The sequence below is a fragment of the Euleptes europaea genome, chromosome 4 (assembly GCF_029931775.1).
Source record: "Euleptes europaea isolate rEulEur1 chromosome 4, rEulEur1.hap1, whole genome shotgun sequence".
Lineage (NCBI taxonomy): Eukaryota > Metazoa > Chordata > Lepidosauria > Squamata > Sphaerodactylidae > Euleptes > Euleptes europaea.
This window is the reverse complement of record NC_079315.1, coordinates 6222711-6246952: the sequence shown is the minus strand read 5'-3', so window position 1 is coordinate 6246952 and position 24242 is coordinate 6222711. Positions and strand designations below refer to the sequence as shown.

The window sequence follows — 24242 nt, the reverse complement described above, 5'->3', positions numbered from 1 at the left end:
GTACCAACAATGATGATTCTGTGAACTGGGATTACTTGTCTATGTGAGCATAAGAAAAATAATTTATAAAAATAACAAAAGGAATTTTTGTGGCTGCGTGTTGGAATGCTGTGTGATAACAGGAGATTTAGCCAGCTATTATATGCAAAACGCCCTTGCTTAATAGTACCTGGAGGCTGGCAACCCTAGCTGGAGATCAGTTGCAATACCGGGAGATCTCCAGCCACCGGCTAGTACCAACCCGCTGATCGCAACTCTGTGTGCATCTTTCCATCGCAACAGGGCAATTTGTGCTTGAACAAACATTAACCAGCCCTCCGGAACGCTTCACTTATTACCAACACTGTTTTCTGATTCCAGGATCACCGTGAACTGAACTGACAACCAAAGATAGGTTATTGAATGTGAAAAGTTGGTAACTTGTATACACATTGATGTCTATGTTGTAATTACAGCAGTGAATATATTTGTAATTATCAGTGGCTGTGTACTGAGTATTATTTCCTTTAGGATTGCACACCGGCTGGAGGTTGGCAACCCTACTGCAGGCGAGAGAACCCCCCCCCCTTTTCGTCACTGGACAGCACCCGAGTCCCAAGAAAGTTTGCACGACCCGAAGCATGGAAAGGGAGGAAGGGGGGAGGAACCCAACCACTCAAATAATTTAAGGGAGCCAGTTCCTGGGAACAGGAAAAGCAGGGAGCCCTGGAAGAAGCCCCCTCCCCAATTTCCCCACCCCAATGCAAGTGTGTGTGTGGGGGTCTTCCAGCAAGGATGCTGCAAGGCTGCGGCTGCAAAGAGGGGGGGGACCAGTGGACGGAGAAGGACGCCCCCTCCCCACTGTCCTCGCAGGCCCTCGGGGAGGCGGAGACCCTCCCTCCCACGGGGGGAGACCCCCCACCCCCCCCCGCCGTCCACTCACGGCTGTAAAGGGCCAGGCAGGCGGCGTCGGGGCCGGTGCGGGCCTCGAGGCGGAGGGCCTGCTGCTCCTGGTGCCGCTGGATCTCGCCGTTGGCGTCGCCGATGGTCAGGAGCCGCACGCCGGGGAAGAGCGACACCGACGAGGCCGCCATCTTGACATCCCAGAACCCGCTCCGCCGCGGCGCTCCAGGGGCAGGCGCGCGTGCGCACACGCACACACACAGAGAGAGAGAGAGAGACAGAGCGAGAGAGAGACAGAGAGAGAGGAGGGGAGGCGGAAGGCCTCGCCGCCGGAAGACCCGCCCCCTCCGCGTCCCTCCCGCCGCGCAAGCGCAGTCCAGAGAGGGCGTGGGGACGACAGCGCCCCCTTCGTGCGGGAGGCCTCGGCGCCTTGTCTGCCTGTCTCTGTGTGTGACTGTGTGTGTGTGTGTCTGTGTCTCTGTGTGTGTGTGTCTGTGTCTCTGTGTGTGTGTCTGTGTGTGTGTCTGTGTTTCTCTGTGTGTGTCTGTGCGCGTGTGTGTCTGTGTGTGTGTCTGTCTGTGTCTCTGTGTGTATGTCTGTGTGTGTGTCTGTGTCTCTCTGTCTGCGTCTGTGTGTCTCTGTGTGTGTGTGTGTCTCTGTGTCTGTGCGTGTGTGTCTGTGTGTGTGTCTGTGTCTCTGTGTGTGTCTGTGTGTCTCTGTGTGTGTGTGTGTGTGTCTGTGCGCGTGTGTGTCTGTGTGTGTGTCTGTCTGTGTCTCTGTGTGTATGTCTGTGTGTGTCTGTGTCTCTGTCTGTGTGTGTCTGTGTCTCTCTATCTGCGTGTGTCTGTGTCTGTGTGTCTCTCTGTGTGTGTGTGTCTCTGTGTCTGTGCGTGTGTGTCTGTGTCTCTGTGTGTGTCTGTGTGTGTGTGTGTGTCTGTGTGTGTGTGCGTGTCTGTGTGTGTCTGTGTGTGTGTCTGTATGTCTGTGTGTGTGTGTGTGTCAGCGCTTGCAAATTTACGTATAAGCTAAACAAGCTATAGCTTAGGGCCCCACTCTCTTGCCCCCCCCAAAAAAAAATTAAAAGGGCAAAAAAACTGGATGTACATTTCCAAAATATAAGATAAAAAACAAATAAAAATAAAACCTACATACAAAACATTTTTTTGTTATGTGCAAATGGCTTTAGATACCTATTAGGTCCGTAAATTACCATATAGCATCTATTCAACACAAAAAAACAGCAACAATTGGTTGTTGACAAAGGACAGCTGGACAATAGCCTTCAATAGCTTGGGGCCTCATCAAACCTAAATCCGGCCATGGTCTGTGTGTGTGTGTGTGTGTGTGTGTGTGTAAAGTGCCTTCAAATCGCAGCTGACTTATAGCGACCCCTTTTTGGGGGGGTTTTCAAGGCAAGAGACTAGCAGAGGTGGTTTGCGAGTGCCTTCCTCTGCACAGCAAGCCTGGTATTCCTCGGTGGTCTCCCATACAAATACTAACCAGGGCTGACCCTGCTTAGCTTCTGAGATCTGACGAGATCAGGCTAGCCTGGGCCATCCAGGTCAGGGCATTCCTAGGCTAATAGGCTAAAAATTATAGCTAAAAGGCCAATATATGGCTTTCCCAAGTTTTCCTAGTCTTGTAGGCTAAACATTATAGCTAAAAAGCCTATATACCCAAGTATTCCTAGTCTTGTGTGTGTGTGTAAGGTGCCGTCAAGTCACAGCAGACTTATGGCAGGACCCCTTATGGGGGTTTTCATGGCAAGAGACTAGCAGAGGTGGTTTGCCAGCGCCTTCCTCTGCACAGCAAGCCTGGTATTCCTTGGTGGTCTCCCATCCAAATACTAACCAGGGCAGACCCTGATTAGCTTCCGAGATCTGACGAGATCAACTTAAGAACATAAGAACCTAAGAAAAGCCCTGCTGGATCAGACCCAGGCCCATCAAGTCCAGCAGTCTGTTCACACAGTGGCCGATCAGGTGCCTCTGGGAAGCCACAACTAGATCAGGCTAGCCTGGGCCATCCAGGTCAGCCCCCCCCCCGCCGCCCCAGTCGAGAGGCAGGGAAATCCGAAATGGGGTCAAGAGCGGATTTTCTTTCAATCCCCCCTCCCCTCACATTTCGGGCCATTTATGCAGGGGAGGTTTTGCCTTGGATTTGCCACGCGGACCCTGCTCCCACCAGCTTGGGAGAGAGCCAGCATGGTGTAATGGTTAAGCGTGGTGGTTTGGAGCGGTGGGGTCTGATCTGGAGAGCCGGGTTTGTTTCCCCACTCCTCCACACGAAGCCAGCTGGGTGACCTTGGGCTAGTCACAGCTCTCTCAGCCCCACCCACCTCACAGGGTGTCTGTTGTGGGGAGGGAAGGTGATTGTAAGCCGGTTTGAGTCTCCCTTAAGCGGTAGAGAAAGCCGGCATATAAAAACCAACTCTTCTTCATCATCATCACCACATTGTTGGGGTTCTGCGTCACTTGCCTGCTGCTCCTGCCAACGCTGCCTTTAATAGATGGGTGCTCCTTGCCACCTGCTCGATGGGGGGGGGGGAGGATAAGTCTTTCTCTGTAACATAATGGGTAAAAGTTCTTTCTTAGAATCATAGAATCATAGAGTTGGAAGGGACCACCAGGGTCATCTAGTCCAACCCCCTGCACAGTGCAGGAAATTCCAAACTACCTCCCCCCCACACACACCCAATTGCTTTGGCAATTGGACTCTATGGCCTCCCCTCCCCAAATCCCGCCCTCCTCAGGCTCCACCACAAAAACCTCCCACCGGTGGCAAAGAGGGACCTGGCAATCCTAGATTTCGATGCCATAGAGTCCAATGACCAAAGTATCCATTTTCTCCAGGTGAAAGAGCCTTGGCTACTTACCGTGAAGGCTTCTTCTGCTCAGAGGGATGAAGGGCATCTTCATTATGGGTGTTTCCTTTTCCTCTTAGCTAGGGGGGCAGGATCTAATATTTAAATTTTTCCCTGGCTTCTGAGGGTAAATGCCCCCTTATGGCCAGTTACAAACTTTCCAAGCCTTAGAGGTTAGTAGAAAAAGCTAAGACACATGTGGTATTAAATTGTAACCTGTATTTTCATGAACTATAATGTTAAGTACACAAACTTGAACTTCAACTAATTGAAATGCTATAACCCAACTATTAACTGACATCTGGGAGGGCAAGATGCCCTTCGTCCCTCTGAGCAGAAGAAGCCTTCACGGTAAGTAGCCAAGGCTCTTTCTCGGCTCAGAGGGACAAAGGGCATCTTCATGATGGGACATACAAGAGCTGTCCCCGCCCTGGGAGGGTTAGACGTCCTGTAATATGCTTTGCAATACTCGTCTACCAAATGCTGCATCTGCAGACGAGTAAAGGTTTAACTTGTAGTGTCTTACAAAGGTAGACACGGAGGACCAAGTGGCCGCCTTACAAATTTCCTCAATGGGAGCCTGTCTGTCGAAGGCCGTTGAGGTGGCCGCGCTTCGAACCGAGTGGGCGGTTATGCCTCCTGGAACGAGTAATTTGCTTTCCATATATGCGGTCTTTATACATGAGGCAATAGTGCGACTGATAGATGCCTTTGACATGGGTTTACCCTTTCTTGGTTGTGAAATGTTGATGAACAGTGATTCTGATGATCTGATGTCCTCTGTTCTAGATATGAATATATGTAGTGCTCTTCGGAGATCTAACAAGTGCCATGTCTTTTCCGTAGGTGTTTTTGGATTGGGACAGAATGATGGGAGTACTATGTCCTGTTCTCTATGGAACTTTGTGTTGCACTTTGGAACGAATGAGTGGTCGTGCCTAAGAACCACCTGGTCCTTGTGAAATGTGATCAATCCTGGTCTAACCGATAGAGCTCCTGTCTCCGAGACTCTACGTGCCGAAGTTACAGCAGTGAGAAACAGTACTTTCATCCTTAACCATTTCAAACCGACCTTTGCAAGAGGTTCGAATGGCGGCTTTGTGAGCGCAGTCAGTACGGTGTGTAGGCTCCAGGTGGGGAACCTGTGTCTTACAGGAGGAGCAATAACAGTCATGCCTCTCAGGAATGATTTTATGTGAGGATGTTTTGTCAGTTTATACCCTGCTACTCTTGGGACGATAGTAGCTATCGACGCTAGTTGTCTTTTCAGTGTGGACGTAGCTAAACCAATTCTGTGACCCTCTTGTAAAAAGGAGAGAATGCCTAGGGTTCGAGGTTTGAGAGGGTTGATATTTTTGCGCCTGCACCACCTGGTGAATGCCCTCCAGGTTGAATTATAAATTCTCTGTGTTGAGGGTCTGCGTGCAGCCTGAATGGTGTTAATTATGTCCTCGGTGTAACCTAATCTGTGCAATCTCCCCCTTCCAATACCCAAGCGGTCATTTTGAACCATTCTGGTTCGGGATGACGAACTGGTCCCTGTATCAGTAGGTCCGGAGAGTCTGGAAGTCTCCAGAGATTGTTCCGTGACATCTGTATTAATGTGGGGAACCATGGGCGTCTGGGCCAATACGGTGCTATGAACAAGACATGTGCCTTCAATGTTTGTATCCTCCTTAGCACTCTTGGAATGAGTGGAAGGGGTGGGAAGGCGTATAACATTCCCTTGGGCCAGGGTGCTGTCAATGCATCTGTCTGTTCCGCCCCTGCTTGTTTGTACCTGGAAAAATAACGTGGAATCTGGTGGTTTGAGCTGTTTGCAAATAGGTCTACTATTGGTGTTCCGAATCTCTGTGTTATAAGGTGGAAAATGTCTGGGTGTAGAGACCATTCCGTCTCGCTGAGAGTCTCCCTGCTGAGCCAATCTGTCTGCACATTGGTTACTCCCTGTATGTGCTCTGCAGAAATTGATGTTAGATTGGACTCTGCCCACTGTAGAATTAGTAACACTTCCTTGTGAAGAAGTGACGATCTGGATCCCCCCTGTTTGTTTAAATGTGCCTTGGTGGCTACATTGTCTGTCCTAATCAGTATGTTCTTGCCTTGAGCTTGTTGTTTGAAGCTCTGCAGGGCTCTGTAGATCGCTCTGATCTCCAAGGCGTTTATGTGTAATTTCTGCTCCTGGAGTGTCCAGGTGCCTTGGGCTATGAGTGTGCGGAATGTTGCCCCCCACCCTGTCATGCAAGCGCCGGTGTAAATCTGTTCCGGAATAGGGAGGATGTATTTGAGGCCCTTTGACAGGTTGTCTTGGTGCGACCACCATATTAGGCTGTTCTTGGCTTCTTTGGAGAGAAGGATGTTGACATCCCTTTTCTTTTGTATATCTTGTTGGTAGGGTCTGAGAAACCATTGTAATGGTCTCGCATGGAGACGAGCCCATTGGACAGTGGGAATGCAGGCCACCATGTGACCCTGTAACTTGGCAAGGGTCATGAGTTTTGATGACCTGATAGTGTAGATCTTTTTGGCTAGGGACGAGATGAGATTGATTTTTTCTCTTGTGAGAAACAGTGTATTGTGCTGAGTGTCTATTTCTGCCCCTAGATGTGTCAATCGTTGAGAGGGGGCCAGTTTGCTCTTTTTGTAATTGATAAGGAATCCATGTGTTGTCAATTTTTCTATCACTAATTGTGTGTGTAGGGCGCTTTGCTGTCTTGAATCCGCACATATCAGTATGTCGTCTAAATAGGGATGTATTCTTATTCCCTCTTTGCGTAGTTCTGCTACCAGAGTAACTAGCACTTTGGTGAATACCCTTGGGGCTGATGTTAACCCGAAGGGAAGGGCCCTGAATTGGTAGTGGGATCCTTGGTATAGGAACCTCAGGAATCTGCGATGTTGTGGATGTATGAGGATATGTAGATAAGCCTTTGTAAGATCTATGGACGTTAAAAATTCCCTGGGTCTTAGTGCCTCGGTGATTGATTTTAGTGTCTCCATTCGGAAACGTCTCAGTGGGATAAATCTGTCCAGAAACTTCAGATCTAGGATGGCTCTCCATCCTCCATCTTTCTTGGGAACGGTGAAGAATACTGAATAGATTCCCAATGAGCGTTCCGATAGAGGCACTGTCTCTATCGCCGCTATGTCCAGCAGATGTTGTATTGCTTGAGAGGTTCTCTGAAGTTTGTCCTTGTTTTTGGATGTTGGTGAAGTAATCAGTCTGTTTGCTGGAATGTGGGAGAATTCTATTTGGTAGCCCTGTGTTATTATATTGAGCACCCATTGGTCTGGGTGTGAGGCTAACCATTGTGTCTGATAATTTTTTAGTCTTCCTCCCACAGGTTGTAGTGTGGCGTCATTGTTTTGTTTGGCGACCGGGCTTATTCCCTTTGTCGCCCTGGAATGTGTGGAATTTGGCTCCTCTATTAAACCTTCCTCCTCTACGAAAGGAGTTATGGTTCTGGTTCCATTGGCCTCTACGTTGGTCTGGTCTATATCTTTGCAGTGTGTGGTAAGTCCGAAATGGAGTGTAACCTGAGTTATTTTTGAATTCTTTTTGGAGACTCTTGGGTAATGCTTTCTTTTTATCTTTAGTTTCCACCAGTATGGGGTCTAACTTGTCTCCAAAGAGTCTTTTTCCCTGATAGGGAAAACCCATTAAAACAGATTTTGACCTGTGTGTTGCTTGCCATGGGCGTAGCCACAGGGCTCTCCTAGCGGCTGCTGTGGTTGCCATGGCTCTGGCTGTGTAAGTCATAGTGTCTAATGTGGAGTCAGCAAGGAATGATACTGCTCTTAAAATTCTGGACACTCCCTCACAGGCTTGTTTTTCCTCCTGTGGAATGAGCTGTGTTAATTTTCTAGCCCATATTATTGCGGCTCTGGAGACCAGTGCTGAAGTCACTGATGCCTTAATTGCTAAGGCTGAAGCCTCGTGGGATTTTTTGCAGGCTAGCTCTGTCAGCTGGATCCCTGATCAGTATCTGGTCTTCCTCTGTAACCAGGTCTGATGTGTGTAGTGTAGTAACCGGTGTTTCCACCAGGGGGACCTTAAGTATATCTGAAGTGTTTTGATCCAGGTTGTAAAACTTCTTTGATGTTATAGGCCATTGTTTGGAGGCCATAGGTTTCTCCCATTCTGACTTTATAAGGGAAAGAAAATACTCTGGTACAGGTACTACTTTTTCAAGGGTGTCAGGCATGTGGAAAAACTCTGTTGTTCCCTTTTTTCTCTGAGTACTTGACTCAGTGTCATCTGAAAGATCAAGTGCAGCCAGTGTCTTTGATAGTAATAGAGGGAATTCCTCTGTGTTAAAAACCCTGGACTGCTTGGGCTGTTCAATGATATCTTCCCCATCTGAACTGAATTGTTCATCTTCCCTTTCATTGTTGTCATCCCTGAGTACACAGAGTCATCCTCCTCTTCCCCCTGCATAGTTTGTTGGACAGAACTGTCCTTAAGGGCTGCTTTAGTGGGCCATCTGGTCTCCCCATAGGAGGAACCAGCCTCATTCCCTGCAGTGATTTGGCTTGAATGAGTTCCCATGTTGGTACAGGCCTGATTAAGAGTCCCCTGATTAGTCATTCCCTTGATTGGGTAGGCATGAGTTAAATGAGGGACTGGCTGAGCCGCTCTCAAACCTTTGGTGAAGGCGGTCTAATAAGGGCAGAGAGCTCCGCTTTAAGAAAAGTTAGCCCGCCGTCTTGTAATGGGGGAAGGGAGATCCTACCAGTAGAAGAAGTCTCCGCTGATCTTTCTCGTCCTTGATTCAGAGGCGAGCCGCCTAAGGACGAGACGACATGAGGCATGTGCGAGCCGCCGGCCTCTTGGGTTTGCTCCCTGAGCAGCTGTTGCGATTGGGCATCCGGCACCATTGCGTGATCCGCGCCTACAGTCGGGGCATCTTGAGACAAAGGCAAGCCGCCAGTCTCCGAGTTGTGCGCCCGAAAACGCTTCACAGAGGAAGCAGCAGGCGCTGCTGGACTCTTTGCGCCGCTGCGGGCTTTTTTACGTTTCCATTTGGCACGGCTGCGGAGCAGGCTGCCTCTACGAGGCGTTTCGCGCGCTTGTTGCCGGCCGAGACAGCCCATTTGCGCTTTTCTCCGCTGCCTGTGCCAATTTTCTTTTTTGGTTTTGCCCTCAAGTCAATTTGTTGACTTGTAGAGGGGTGGATGGCCTCAGATGGTTGAGACGTAGCCGTTAGTAGGCTAGGGTCCCGATCGGCTAAGGCAATAAATTATCTCCTTACCGATCCGCCATTTTGTTTTGGCGGGAAGGGGCCCTGTTACTTAAAACTATTCCTACTCTTACCTTAAAGGACAGAGAAAAAACTAGAAGGAATAGTATTAGGAGAGAAATAGAGAATAAAGATAAGGCTTTTCTAATCCCATGCAGCTAAGAGCTACGAAAGGCTGCTCTCCCGATCAAGGCAGGAAATAGAACTGGCCATAAGGGGGCGTTTACCCTCAGAAGCCAGGAAAAAAATTAAATATTAGATCCTGCCTCCCGAGCTAAGAGGAAAAGGAAACACCCATCATGAAGATGCCCTTTGTCCCTCTGAGCCGAGAACTGATCTCTATCAGCTGGAGATCAGTTGTAATAGCAGGAGATCTCCAGCTAGTACCTAGAGGTTGGCAACTCTACTTTGGCCCTTTGTGGGTGGGGCTGCTTTAGTGGGGGGGGGAGTTGCAAAACATTTATAATGGAGCCCTATGGGCCATGTCGCCATTTTTGATGGTGTAAGTTTGAGCTTCCAAAAGGTGGCATTCCCAGGCCGGAAGTCAACAGGGAACTAACTCTGTCTCTGCCCCCAGGAATACCCTTTTTACGCTGGAGTACAGGCATAGTGCTGCATATTTTCATTTATATTTCCAGATTTGATTCTATAAACTCTCTGTCGAAGAATTTTTCTTAAAATCCGACCCAATAATCAATGCAAAACTTTCCTCTAGAAAGGTCACTAAATTATCGTCTTCTACTCCTTCTTTTAATCCTCTAATTTTCAAAGTGTACTGTCTTTTGAAATCCAGTAGATCAACTTTATCTTCAGAATTAATTAATATTTGGATAGAGGCCATCTGCCTCCTGGTGGCAGGGAAGATACTAGTTGTGATTCTTAAGAGCCGTCAGAAAGGCGGACTGCTCAGTGGTACAGCAGTCAGAAAAACGGACTATAAAAATGTAAGTAAATAAATACATGAGGGTGAGCAAGATTTTAGGATCACACTGTAAGTCTGTGATCATGGAGTCGATCCATGATTGATGGCGGATTGGGGGAGGGGGATTCTATGTAAAACAAACCTCATCAGGATCTGTCAGACTCCCCCCCACCCCCACCCCCCGTAACACACTAAGGTTGGTAACCAGCAGGCAGTGGAGACTGTGGCTCAGTGGTAGAGCATCTGCTTGGCATGCAAAAGGTCCCAGGTTCAATCCCTGGCATCTCCAGTTAAAGGGACTAGGCAGGTAGGTGATGTGAAAGACCTCTGCCCGAGACCCTGGAGAGCCGCTGCCGGTCTGAGTAGACAATACTGACTTCGATGGACCAAGGGTCTGATTCAGTACAAGGCAGCTTCATGTGTTCATGTGAGACTGATTCCTATCTAAAGCGGAGACATGCACATGAAATGGGCAAACAGTAATTTTGAACATATAGCTTAAATGATGTTTTTTTATGCAACATTTGCTAATTAACATCTAGTTTCCACATCAGTGGGATGAAAGTAGAAAAAAACCGTTTGCAATGACGTCGCCACCAGCTGGCAGCGAAAGACTGGGCTGAAAGCCAACAACCTTGCCTATAACCAAAACAACTGATCAAATGTCCAAAAAGCTGGCCCTTTGAATCCTGGAATGCTGCCCGGTGGGGGGTAATTTAACTCCATTGGATCCTTTTCAAGGATGGTTTAAATGGCTTCCCTAAAGCCTTTTTCACACCTTATTGAGTAATGGGTCTGACATTGAATATCTGATAATATTCTTATCGGCAGCAGACATAGCCCTGGGCATAGGACCTTCGGAGGTGCGAAAGCAGGTGGAATGGATTAAGATTTGAGAACAGGTGAAAGTCCTTGGGAAAAGTGTCATAGGTCTAATCCCAGGACTAGCTTTCCCATGACAAAATGTATAAAAGGAGCCTGGAATTGTTAAACCTTTAGAGATCTAGTCGAGGTCTCTTGGGAAGTGGTGGTAAAGTATGAAAACGTATAAGCTATGATCTGTATACTGTGTGCAAATTTCTGTAATAGTTAGCTGTGACTCTGCCTAAATTCTGTTACCCTCTGTCTCATGCTATGGAACTCGCCTTGTAGTATATTGAATTAAGCAATAAAAAGGATTTGTTAAATTCATGAAGTTGCCTCTGTGCCTTATTGTTACTAAGTCTATTAAGGTATTGTGCTTGTTAATCAAGTACACAATCTATAGATTTGGTAATAAATAACGGACCAGAGCCCCTTTCACACAGCCCAAACATTTATTGCACGGCATTAAGAAAGGTGTTCTGAAGGCAAGTCAAATGAATTCTTCCTTCCTCGCGAGTGGAGTTCTTTTTGCATCCTCAGTCGGAGGATGCAGGTCAGAATTTAGTTTTCGGAATGTGCTCTCTGGAGCGACGGGACATTTTGGAGGCCACTAAGTCATAGGGTCTCTATAATTCAGAAGCTTCTTCTTGCTTAGGCCTAAGGATGCTGTCAGCCCGTGCCTTCAAATAAGCCGTCCAGGGTAATCTGGACTGACCCAAGTCTAGACTATAGCTAGGGTTGCAACCTACAGGTGGAGGAGCTCCCCAAACTGCAACCAATCTCCAAAGATCAGTTCCCCTGGAGAAAAGGGCTACTTTGGAGGGTTAACTATATGATATTACATCCCACTGAGATCCCTCCTCTCCTCAAACCTTGAACTCCCCAGGCTCCACCCCAAATCTCCAGGAATGTCCCAATCTGCAGTTGGCAACCCTAAGAGGCTACTATTGTGCTTTTGTTCCTGTTTATTTATGATTGGGGTAAGGAAGCAATTTTCATCCAGACCAGATTGGTCTGTGATCCTGGTGGGTTTTTATTGCCATCTTCTGGGCATGGAGTAGGAGGTCACTGGGTGTGTGTGGAGGGGAGGTAGTTGTGAATTTCCTGCATTGTGCAGAGAGTTGGACTAGATGACCCTGGCGGTCCCTTCCAATATTGTGTCTTTTTCTATTGTTGTAAACCTCTTTTAGTCCCTTTAGGGAGGGATGGATAGTCTTGAAAAATGCAATCCCCCCTCCTTAAACTATTATTGCTATTAAACGGTTTCTCTTTTATTCACTTTAGAAACCGTGTAATGACAATAATAGTATAAATACTCCTTAAACTACTATTGTTATTAAACGGTTTCTCTTTTAGTCGCTGTGTGTGTGTTAAATGCTGTCAAGTCGTTTCCGACTCATGGTGACCCTATGAATCAAAGTCTTCCAAAACGCCCTATCTTTGACAGCATTGCTCAGATGTTGCAAACAGGAGCCGTGGCTTCCTTTATTGAGTCAATCCATCTCTTGAGTCAATCCATCTCTCGCTATATTCCCTCTGTTTGTAGAACCAGGAGGGGGGAGCATCCAGAAACAGCCAAGGTTGCTCCTAGCCAGGACCTTTCAGGGCCCCAGCTGATGCTGTGCCTCGAAGCAAACAAACAAAAAATGTGGGTTTTCAGTGCCGTCAAGTCGCTTCCGACTCATGGCGACCCTATGAATCAACGTCCTCCAAAATGTCCTATCTTTGACAGCCTTGCTCAGGTCTTCCAAACTGAGGGCCGTGACTTCCTTTATTGAGTCCGTCCATCTCTTGTTGGGTCTTCCTCTTTTCCTGCTGCCCTCAACTTTTCCTAGCATGACTGTCTTTTCCAGGGACACCCATCTTCTCATAATGTGACCAAAACACGATAGCCTCAGTTTAGCGATTTTAGCTTCTAGGGTCAGTTCAGGACCCACTGATTTGTTTTTTTGGCAGCCCACGATATCCGTAACACTCTCCTCCAACACCACATTTCAAAGGAGTCTACTTTCTTCCTATCAGCTTTCTTCACTGTCCAGCTTTCACACCCATACAAAGTAATAGGGAACACGATGGCATGAATTAATCTAGTCTTGGTGGCCAGTGACACATCCTTACACTTCAGAATCTTTTCTAGCTTCTTCACGGCGGCCCTTCCCAGTCTCAGCCTCCTTCTGATTTTCTGGCTGCAGCCTCCCCTTTGGGTTGAGGATGGAGCCCAGCAGCAGAAAGCCTTGAACCATTTCAATTTCCTCCTTGTCAACCTTAAAGACGATGATGGAGCCCAGGAATAGAAAGCTTTCAAAACAATTTCAATTTCCTCGTTTAGTCGCTTTGTGTGTGTTAAGTGCCGTCAAGTCGGCTCCGACTCATGGCGACTCTATGAATGAAAGTCCTCCAAAATGTCCTATCTTTGACAGCCTTGCTCAGATCTTGCAAATTGAGGGCTGTGGCTTCCTTTATTGAGTCAACCCATCTCTTGTTGGGTCTTCCTCTTTTCCTGCTGCCCTCAACTTCTCCTAGCATGACCGGCTTTTCCAGGGACTCTTGTCTTCTCACGACGCGACCAAAATATGACAGCCTCAGTTTAGTCATTTTAGCTACAGTTTAGTCATTTTAGTCGCTTTAGAAGCTGTTTAATATATACACACACACACATATACATACATACACACACACACACACAGATATATATATATACACAGAGAGAGAGATATATACACACATATACATATACACATACAGATGTATATATATATATATATATACACACACACACACACACACACACATATATATATATATACACACACACATATACATACACACAGATATACACACACACACACACATAGCTCGACAGGCCTATACATATATACATATACACACACACAGAGACGTGTGTGTGTGTGTGTGTGTGTGTGTATATATATATATATATATATATATATATATACACATACACATACACACACACATATAGCTCGACAGGCCAGCAGCGCTGGCGCCGGGGGGGGGGTGCGTGGGTGGGTCGAGCCCCCCCTTTTGGGGATCCGGCCCTCTCCCCTCCCATCAAATCCAGCCCCGTCCTGAGGCCTCCGCTAGGCCGCGCTCCTGTCGCCATAGCAACAGCAAGCCCTCTCCGTCGGCGGGCGGGAGAGAGAGAGAGGGAGGGAGAGGCGGCGGAGGTCACGTGCCCCGGAAACGCCGCCCTCCCCCGGAAGTGGCGGAGCAGGGAGAGAGGAGGGGAGGGAGGAGGATCCGCGGCGGCAGGAGGGAGGCGGGGCCGTGGCGGTTCCTCGCGCGGCGGAGAGCGGCGGAAGGCGGGCCGGTGAGGTGAGGGGGGAGGCGGAAGGCGGTTCCCTCGGCCAGGTCCTGCCGGGCCGCCTCCTGCGGGGCGGAGGGAGACCCCCCCCGGCGCGCGCCGCCCGCTCGGGGCTCCAGCCAGGCCCAGGCGGAGGTAAGCGAGCCTCGCAAAGCCTCTCTCTACTGTAGCAGCTGCAGCAGTTTATAGTCTGTGACCGTAGGCCGTTGCAATATAAAAGCAACATGACAGCGGTTTTAAAATGTGCAGACCCAATACCATTAAAAGCAATATATACATTTATATTTTATAAATATTTATATTTGCTTCTCTCTGATTTTCCTTGGCCGACAGGGCCATAAAGTGCCTTTTTTTTGGGGGGGGGGGAGATACAGGGATCCGTATCTGATAAAAAAACCTTCCCTGGAGGTTTTGAAGCAGAGGCTAGATGGCCATCTGTCAGCAATGCTGATTCTATGACCTTAGGCAGATCATGAGAGGGAGGGAACCCTTGGCCATCTTCTGGGCACTGGGTAGAGGTCACAGTGTGTGTGTGTGTGTGTAGTTGTGAATGTCCTGCATTGTGCAGGGGGTTGGACTAGATGACCCCGGTGATCCCCTCCAAGTCTATGATTCTAGGTTGAGAAATTCCTGGAGATTTGGTGTTGCAGCCTGGGGAGGGAGAGGACTGGGGAAGACAGGGAGTAAGCACTCCTTCCCTGGAGGTTTTTCAGCAGAGGCTAGATGGCCATCTGTCAGCAATGCTGATTCTATGACCTTAGGCAGATCATGAGAGGGAGGGCATCTTGGCCATCTTCTGGGCATGGAGTGAGGGGGTCACTGGGGTGTGTGTGGGGTGGAGGTAGTTGTGAGTTTCCTGCATTGTGCAGTGAGGGGGTTGGACTAGATGACCCCTGTGGTCCCTTCTGACTCTTATGATTCTAAATCGATTTGTCAGCGTCAGATAATGATCATAACACAGATAGAATGTTTGCCAGAAACCTATTTTGGGGTTCAGTGTATGAAGGGGGGGGGGAGATCTTCTACAGCCCCACATAACATAACGGGGGGGGGGGAGATCTTCCCACCACATAGGCAAATACTTTGAGCCAGGTTTTTGTTTTTTGGAGAAAGTTCCATGGGCATAGTTTGGAAGCACGGCACCCCTTTCTCGACTGGGGAAAGGAAGAAACAAAAAAAATGTTGGCTGAGTCGACTGGTCTTTCTGTGGACGAGGTCCTGGAGGGGGGCCACGGCCGAGAAGGCCCCGGTTGGTCCAAAGCAGTTGCCTTTTTTGTGGATTGGGGCAAGGGGATGGATCGCGAAGGGTGGTCGTGTTAGTCTGTCTGCAGCAGTAGAAAAGAGCAAGAGTCAGGTAGGACCTTAAGGACTAACAACATTTCTCGCAGGGCATGGAGCTTTCGTGATCCACAGCTCCCTTCTTCAGATACTGTGACCCAGGAGAGCGCCTACCCAGCCAGAAATTTTGTTAGTCTTTAAGGTGCTACTGGACTTTTGCTGTTTTCTAAAGAAGAATGTGGTATTTTTTCACACAGCACATAGTTAAATTGTGGAACTCCCTGCCCCAGGATGTGGTGATGGCTGCCAACTTGGAAGGCTTTGAGAGGGGAGAGGACATGTTCATGGAGGAAAGGGGTATTCATGGCTATTAGTTGAAATGGATACTAGTCATGCTGCATACCTATTCTCTCTAGTATCAGAGGAGCATGCCTATTATATGAGGTGCTGGGGAACACAGCCAGGATGGTGCTGCTGCAGTCGTCTTGTTTGTGGCTTCCTAGAGGCACCTGGTTGGCCACTGTGTGAGCAGACTGCTGGACTTGATGGGCCTTGGTCTGATCCAGCAGGGCCTTTCTTATGTTCTTATGTGGTATGGCATAAGTAGACATACAGCTCACTAAGAATGAGATTGTGTATATGGCATTATATAGATAGCACGTACCACACACAGGGAGCCTTGCTGTGGAGATAGATCATGAAGGGAGTCTGTGTTAGTCTATCTGTAGCAGTAGAAAAGAGCAAGAGTCCAGTAGTGCCTTAAGGACTAACAAAATTTCAGGCAGGGTATTGAGCTTTCATGAGTCACTGCTCAGTTCTTCAGATACAGCTAGAATGTGAGTCCATCTGTCCTTAAGTAGGGAAGAGTGAATTCAGACACCTAATGGCAATGTAAATGTCAAAAGCAAGTAAGTGACATTCAGAAACCAGTGGGGAAACATTTTAACCTTCCAGGATATTCAGTTGCTGATTTAAGAGTAGAAGTTCTTTTACAACGGGATTTCAAAGGGAGATTACAACTAATTGTGAAACTCAAGACAGTGCCTTCTCCTGGATTGAACAGAGATCTGGGATTACTGTCTCATTACCAATGCTGGTTTCTCCACGCCTGCTACCCCTCTGCATATCCCACCTAATCCAATCACGGCTGCTAATGTCATTCACTTGCTTTTGACATTTATATTGCAGTTGTGTGTCTAATTCACTCTTCTCTACTTAAGGCTAGGTGGACTCACATTCTATCTGTATCTGAGCTGTGGCTCACGAAACCTCATGCATACCCTGCCAGACATTTTGTTAGTCAATGCAATCTCCAGTGGCCGACCAGAAGCCGGGCTAGGCAAAAGCCCACCCGGCCCCACTCCCTTTCTGCAAACACTTTCCGGGTGCCAGGAAAAGTGTCGGTGGTCACCACATTGAGGGACCACTGGATTATGGCACGATCCGTAGGCATATGATCCACTCCTGGCAGCTTTGCAGGTGGAGGGTTCTGTTGCACTGAACGAATTGACTGACGTTCACCCAGAAATGTGGTTATGTTTCTCCCCCCTCACCTGCGCGTGAAATGGGCCATTAGCTGCTTGCCTGTCTCGCCGATCGCAACTTGAATCTTTTGCTGTGTTTATAGTATTTGTGTTTATATACAGGTTACTCTTGTTAATATCTGTGCTGTGATATGGTCTTTGAATGGGAACTGTGTTCCTGTTGGCATGTTTATATAGGAAGTCATGTTTTGACAGCTTGATTGTTATGCCAGTGTTGCAGAAACTAGCAATTAAAAAAAACATTTTGCAAAAATATATGGACTTTAAGATATCATGCATGTGATGATTCTTTGATGTGTATCGAGATAGATACTATTAGCATGAGGTTCTGTTTTGGCAAGTTTCGGCATTGGTCCCCCCTTTGCTTGCGTGCGGCGCATTGTGCTTGCATCCCCAGATCCAGGGGTATGTTTATGTCCCGAGGCGCATGTATCTGTAGGGTTCTGTGCAGAGCAATATGAACAATATGTTGTGGCAATCTCTGCTTATCCTCTTTGGCTGTTCATGCAAATTGTTCCTTCGTTTGGTAAATTTCCTTTCTCCGTTTGCATTGCCAAGGTGCAGAAAGCATGGCATGCAACCACACTCCACACTCCATAGCGAAGAAAAAGGGCGTTCTGGCTGGGATTTATGTAGTACTTCGGAGAACTGTGATTGGCTGCAGACTGAGTTGGGAGCAGAGATATAACATTTACGTGGAAGATTGAAATATATGCCTACCATACTTTCCTGTCAAGCCTAAATGTCTTCTGTTGATTGGACGTCATAAAAATGTACCATTTCGAACTTAGCATATAAGATTGCACTATTTGGAATATTTGGGGAATTAAAAAGTATCATCGATGTCTTTGTTTTCTATAAGAAAAACGGCAGTACTTGAGGAAGAGTTGCAAATCTCTGTACCCTATGCTACCATAGCACATGGGTATTTGCCATCTGACAGGTTAAAAAGTGGGAAGGGCCTTCAACACTGAAGAGTGGCAGTTTCAGTCACTGAAATGACCTAATTTTTAGTATTCGCCCAGGAGAGTGTCAAAGTTCCAATTTGTTGTCAGACGTGTAGTTTTAGCTGGTATCCATTAGGACTATCCTGTGTTTATTAATGCATTTTTGTATATTACTTTTATCCCTTTTGTAATTAATGTTTCCTTTATTTATATTCTGGTTGTGGACTGTAATAATAAAGAAACTTGAACATCTGACAGGTTGGAAAGACAAGCTGAATTCTGTAGTAAACCAAAGGAAGAGTATTATTTGGATGGAAATGCGTAGATTCGCAATAAGTAGGACTGCTAGCATATTTGGATATTAAGTTAAAATTTATAACAGAGAAAACTGTAACCTCTTTAATAATGTACTGTTATTATTAAATGCTTTACAGCATATTAATTGTTGCCAAAGCTGTTTACATTTAACTTAAAAACGTGTTCTTGAAAATATGGTATGTGTCTACAAGTATCCACCAGATTTATTATCTAATGCTGTAGACTGCCTTATATAAAATTTTCGTACTGCACATTTTGAGCAAAAGATTGCCTTTCATTTCACTCATTCCAAAAGCCTCCCTTCCCAGTCATAGAAGTTTGTTTCAGCGTTCCATACATTTTCCATTTTTCCATTAGATACTTTGAAAAGGTCCTCAGACTTTTTCATTCTGTACGTTTTAAGTGAGGAAAAACCTTGTCTTGAAAAAAACCATCCCATTCATTCTAAAAGCAAAAATATTGCATAAGTGTTCTCCCCCCCCCCATGTTCCCAGAATGTCGCAATTTTTAAATTGGAAAAATTGGGTGGGCGGAGTCCTCAGAAGATTACCCTCCCAATTTTCCACCAGGTCTCTACTTGGGAGATATTTTGGGTGTATGTTCTCACTCTAAGAAAGAGGGTACAAGATTTATTCCCTGCCTCATGTTTCCATTAGGAAGAACATCTTTCCCCTTCCTGTCTCCCCATTGGAGGCATCTTCCTCCATAGCATGGGTTGAGGGGTGCAGGATACTGAGTAATCCCCACTCATCTCCCAGTGTGTTCCCAAAACCACCCGTTTCTGGTCTCCATGACAGCACAGCTGCACTGGTGCTGGGGTTGACTTTGGTGGGGTGCTGTGTCGTAATATCTCAGAGTTGCACTGGCGTAGAGCTAAATTGGTAGGACTGCATCCTTAAGATTTAGGGCAGTATCATTAAACGGACAAGAAAAAGGGCCTATTAAGTTTTGTGCTTAGTCGTTCTTGTATTTCCAAGCTTGGGTAATAATTATTTGCTGTAAGGCTGAAATAAGTCTGCTTGCAGCCTAAATACAGCCTTTCGACATCCCAAAAGGAGGGGAGGGTGGAATAAAAATGATCTAGGATAATCCGTCCCAGCAGTCCCGTGAGCTGCAAAGCCCGGGACCTCTGATGTGATCCAATCTCCGTTGGAAGTGCTGTGAGCTTAGCAAACTGCTTCTGCCCACCGGTCATCCATCCCTGGCCTCCTGTCACCCATCTGCTGATATTAAGCAAGCAAACAAAATTCCAACCTCAGATATTGTGGGCGGAAAATATAAGAAGATCCCAAGATCTGAAAGGCTATGCCCTTGTAGGTGTAAGGAACGCAACGAGGTACTGAGGTCTCACAGTAGGCTAGAATCACTCCTTTTTTATTTTTGTAGTAGTTTATGTGTGTAGAATAGGATGTCCGCACGATCCACTAACCCGTTCTTCATGGATGAAGACCTCCGCCAGAGCTTTTGGCCGGGAGCAACCCCCCTCGTTGGAGGGACCCGGGACCCGGAGGAACACCGGGAGTTGGTAAGGGAGGTATTGCGCCGCTTGCGAGAATACCATTTGTATGCAAAGCTTTCTAAGTGTGCGTTCAAACAGGACCAACTGTCTTTTCTCGGGTATGTCGTGTCCCCCAACGGGTTGATCATGGACCCCGAGAAGGTTCAGGCAGTCCGTGAGTGGGAACCCCCAGGACTCGCAAACAAGTCCAACAATTCTTGAGGTTCACTAATTTTTATCACAGTTTCGTCCCGGACTTTGCCAAGATTGCCCTGCCCATCACGGACCTCCTTAAAACTAAAGGGAAGGGGCAGGCGGCTACTGCTGCAAACTATCAGGTGCCTTGGGACGACCGCTGTCAGGCGGCGTTTGAGTTGCTGAAAAGCTGTTTTACCTCCGAACCCATCCTGGCCCACCCTGACTGTTCGTGCCCATTCACCCTTCAGGTGGACGCCTCAGATAAGGCCATGGGGGGCGCACTTCTTCAGGGGGTGCTCAGACCCTGCGCCTATTTTTTGAAAAAATTCTCCGGTCCCGAGCTTAACTGGCCGATTGGAGAGAAGGAAGCCATTGCAATTAATCATGCCCTCACGATCTGGCGCCAATTCCTAGAGGGGGCAACTGAACCGTTTGAGGTCTGGACGGATCACCGGAATCTGGAGGCTATCTTGGGGCAAAGGAGACTGTCGGCTAAACAGCTCCGGTGGGCGGACTTCTCCAAGTTCTGTTTCATAATCAAGCACATCCCCGGGAGGGAAAATAGTCTGGCGGAAGGATTGTCCCGCATGCCGCAATACAACTGCAAAGTCGAGCAGCCGGTAGGGTCCCTCTTTATCCCGGAACACTAGGCTTGGACCAGGAGGGGGCAAGCGCAGGAGTTCTGACCAGAGCCCAAGCCCGTGCGGCGGCCCCAAAGCTGGCCCCGGACCCCCTTATTCTGCCCCCCGGGCCCTGGCGATCCCTGGGGATCTTCCCGCAGCCATCCAAGATAGGTGGGGGGAAGCCCTTCAGGAGGAATGAAGGGATAAGCCCCTATCTCCTCAGGGAGGAGAGGACAATGGCACCCCGGAGGGTAAAACCTATGTCCCCCAGAAGCTGCGCCGAGAGGTACTAGAGTGGAGCCACAGCTCCAAGACGGGGGGGCATTTCGGTTTCGTCAAAACCCTGCACCTGGTGAGACATCGTTTCTGGTGGCCGGGGATGCGCCAGGACATCGATGGTTTTATAAAGTCTTGTCCAGCGTGCGCCACGAATAAACGCCTGATGGGGAAGTCTCCCGGATTAAAGACCCTAGAGACTCCGGAGGCACCCTGGCGGGTGATCGGAATGGATTTCATCACTAGCCTCCCCCCTAGTCAGGGGAAGTCGGTTCTTTGGGTGATTACTGATCTTTTTTCGAAGCAAGTTCACCTCATACCGTGCGAGGGAATGCCCTCGGCCCACAAATTGGCCCATTTGTTTGTACAAAGATCTTCCGCCTTCACGGTTTTCCTTGGAAGATCGTGAGCGACAGAGGCTCATATCTAAATTTTGGAAGGCATTCTTAGGGCTGGTTGGAGTGCAACAGGGTTTATCATCTGCCTATCACCCGCAGACGGATGGGCAGACGGAAAGGGTTAACGCTGTAATTGAATGCTATTTACGTTGTTTTGCAAACTACCACCAAGACAATTGGGTCGACCTGCTACCGCTGGCTGAGTACGCGTACAACAATTCCGTACACTCAGCTACAGGCTTGAGCCCTTTCAAAGCTGTTTATGGTATGGAATTTGATCCTTTGGGAGCTGTTCCCCCCCTGCCGGGTGGGGACCCCCGGAAGTATCCGCTTGGGCTAACACAGTAAGAAATAATTGGCCCTGGTTAGTGAAGCATTTGGAGCAGGCAAAGGAAAAGTACAAGGTGCAGGCGGATAAACACCGAGCGCCCCAATGGGATCTTAGGGTTGGAGAAAAGGTGTATCTCTCCACAAAGAATCTCAGGTCCTTACGTCCGTGCAAGAAACTCTGTCAAAAGTATGTGGGCCCGTTCCCAATTTCCCAGGTTATCAAAGAGGTCACCGTCGAATTGGACCTACCTAAAACCTTACAGGGAATACACCCGGTATTCCACGTAAGTCTGTTGAAACCCTTTTTACCTGCCCCCGATTGGCACCCCGAACCCTCGGCGGCAACCCCAATTATGGTTCAAGGGGAACAGCACTTTGAAATCTCCAAAGTTTTAGATTCCAGGATACGGAGGGGTCAGCTGGAATACCTTGTACACTGGAAACACCTGAATTCTAGCCATGACGAATGGGTGGCCGCGGTGCACATAAACGCCATTCTGATAGCTGAATTCCACTGGCATTGCCCCAACAAACCGGGAAACCCGGGGGAGAGGTCTTTGGGGAGGCGAGATGTCAGCTAAGGCTTCCTGTCGTCCCCGGATAAAACAAGATGGTTCCTCACAGAAACAAAATGGAGTCTTAGTCCGCTCCGTTCCCCCACCCCTTTTTGCACTCTTTCTCCCGCCCGGCATCTGCACCACAATGGAGAACCGCCCGAGTAATCGCTAGTATGATGCCTGGTCCCGCGGAACAATGCCTGGGAGCTCTGGAAGATCATCTAGTGATTGCACGCGTTAATTTCTTGTATGCGTTTTAAGTCGTTACCGGCAGTTAACTTCTGTATTGCTTCTTTGTATCTAAACTTAACCTCATTGTATGTACCCTATATATGTACCAGTATTTCCCCATGCCTGTATTCTAGCCTTAAATTTCTATGACTTGCTGAACTCGCTGGCTTTCTTAATAAAACTTTAAAGTCGCGACTACGTCTGGAGTGAAGTTCCCTATGCAAGAAATACGCCGAGGTACTGAGGTCTCACAGTAGGACAGATGACATAGAAACTATCGAACATGTATTGTTCAGCTGTCCATTTTATCATGGGGCTCGTATTAGACTTATTCCTCCCCTGATCTGTGGATTCCTAGATAAGTTGGCTGAGTTCCTGTCTAAGAAGCTTGTGATGGGGGAGATTCCTCATCTTTTGCTCCCCACTGCCAAATTCTGCACCATTGCAATTAAAATATGCAAAATAGGGTGGGGAAAAAACCTTATTTTATATTTCTATACTTTTAGTAATTTTAAGTTGGCAAGCCACTTTTGTGTTTTGCACTAATATTTTATATCTTATTAATACCACTTTTTATCAATTTTTGTAATTTGTAATAGTTTTTACAGTTTTATCAAGTTGGACAATCTGATATACTAATTTCTGGCTGGTCAAATAGACCGTATCAATAAACGTGGCTTGACAGATATTGTGGGCAAATATTCACACCGGTTATTTTATTATAAGTAAAAGTGGATGCGAGCGTGACCACTTGAATTCAAATGTAGAATTTGTTTTCTTGAGGCTGTCTGTGCCTCATCACAACAGTAATCCGCACGCTGTGTTAATGTTGCCTATACAAACTTTGCATGTGTTGCCTTCCCCTTTAAGTTCTGTGACAAGCTGGAAAAACCCTCGCTGCCTAAACATTTGACCTTGATACTTAAGAATGTGAACTGTTTTTCCAGCCCCAGCTGGAGTGTCAGTCTTAAATATCACTGCCTTCCGCTTAGTTTACTTGCTTTCTTAACTTGGTTTTAAAAAGAGTCCCAGAAACGAATAATTAGAAAAACCGGGGTAATATTTGCGTAGAATGGTTTTAATTTCATGATATGATTGATGAGGCTGCGTCAAGACTGGCATTTTTTTGCACTGTCTGCTATAGAAAATAGCAGATCGTATCCATGACTTGTCCCTGTTGGCATTCCTCTTCTTGGTTTTCTTACATAACTTCTTTTGCCTCTTTGGAGAGGAGCATTCCTGTGTTCCTGCATTTGCTCCGGACAGCAATATCTTATACCCAGTTACCTTGATAGGAATAATTAGAAAACCCGGTGCAATATTTGCATATATTAGTTTTAATTGCATGATATGGTTGATGGGGGTGCATCTAGCCTGGCAGTTTTTTGCACCGTCTGCTGTAGAATAAAGCAAATCGTTCCCATGACTTGTCACTGTTGGCATTCCTCTTCCTGGTTTTCTTACACAACCCCTTTTGCTTTATTGGAGAGGAGCATTCCTGTGTTCCTGCATTTGCTCCGGACAGCAATATCTTATTGCTGCTCGGAAAGCAAGCTCTTAAGAAGATCTTAAATGAGGACTGGTCCTTAGTGTGTTAGGACGCAAATCGTAAATGTTCACCTCACTTCTTCCAGATACCCTTCAACAGAACTTTCTCCTTGCCAGACCATTTCCACGGGTTAGAAATTCCCAAGTTCAGACGAGCTTTCTTATTGGCGAGATGTCATGCCCTATGCTCAGCCGAGACACAAGGGCGATACAACAGAATTACTGCGGAAGAATGCAAATGCCCATTTTGTCCGGATCAAATAGACCCCCTGGCCCACATTGTTTTAGCATGTCCACAAAATAATATTGCACAAAATAAATATATCACTCCCTGGATAAAACAGCTAATATCTTATACACAGTTTTTTTGATGCTTTGCTAAATTCCAGCAGAATCCCAC

The 24242-nt window shown here is 47.3% G+C and overlaps 2 protein-coding genes across 3 annotated transcripts in view; one reads left to right on the top strand and one right to left on the bottom strand.

The window, feature by feature from the left end:
• Positions 1 to 1091, bottom strand: part of CARM1 (coactivator associated arginine methyltransferase 1) — a 61566-nt gene extending 60475 nt beyond the window's left edge. For both annotated transcript variants that reach the window (XM_056848125.1, XM_056848126.1), the window contains exon 1: positions 923 to 1091. In XM_056848125.1, coding sequence (XP_056704103.1) covers positions 923 to 1073 — 151 coding nt within the window. In that variant the 5' untranslated portion in view covers positions 1074 to 1091. The remainder of the gene's footprint in view (positions 1 to 922) is intronic.
• Positions 1092 to 14220: 13129 nt separating this feature from the next.
• PHC1 (polyhomeotic homolog 1) overlaps positions 14221 to 24242 on the top strand; it is a 32696-nt gene continuing 22674 nt past the window's right edge. Inside the window, exon 1 of the mRNA XM_056848123.1 lies at positions 14221 to 14231. The gene's annotated coding sequence lies outside the window, so the exon portion shown is untranslated. The remainder of the gene's footprint in view (positions 14232 to 24242) is intronic.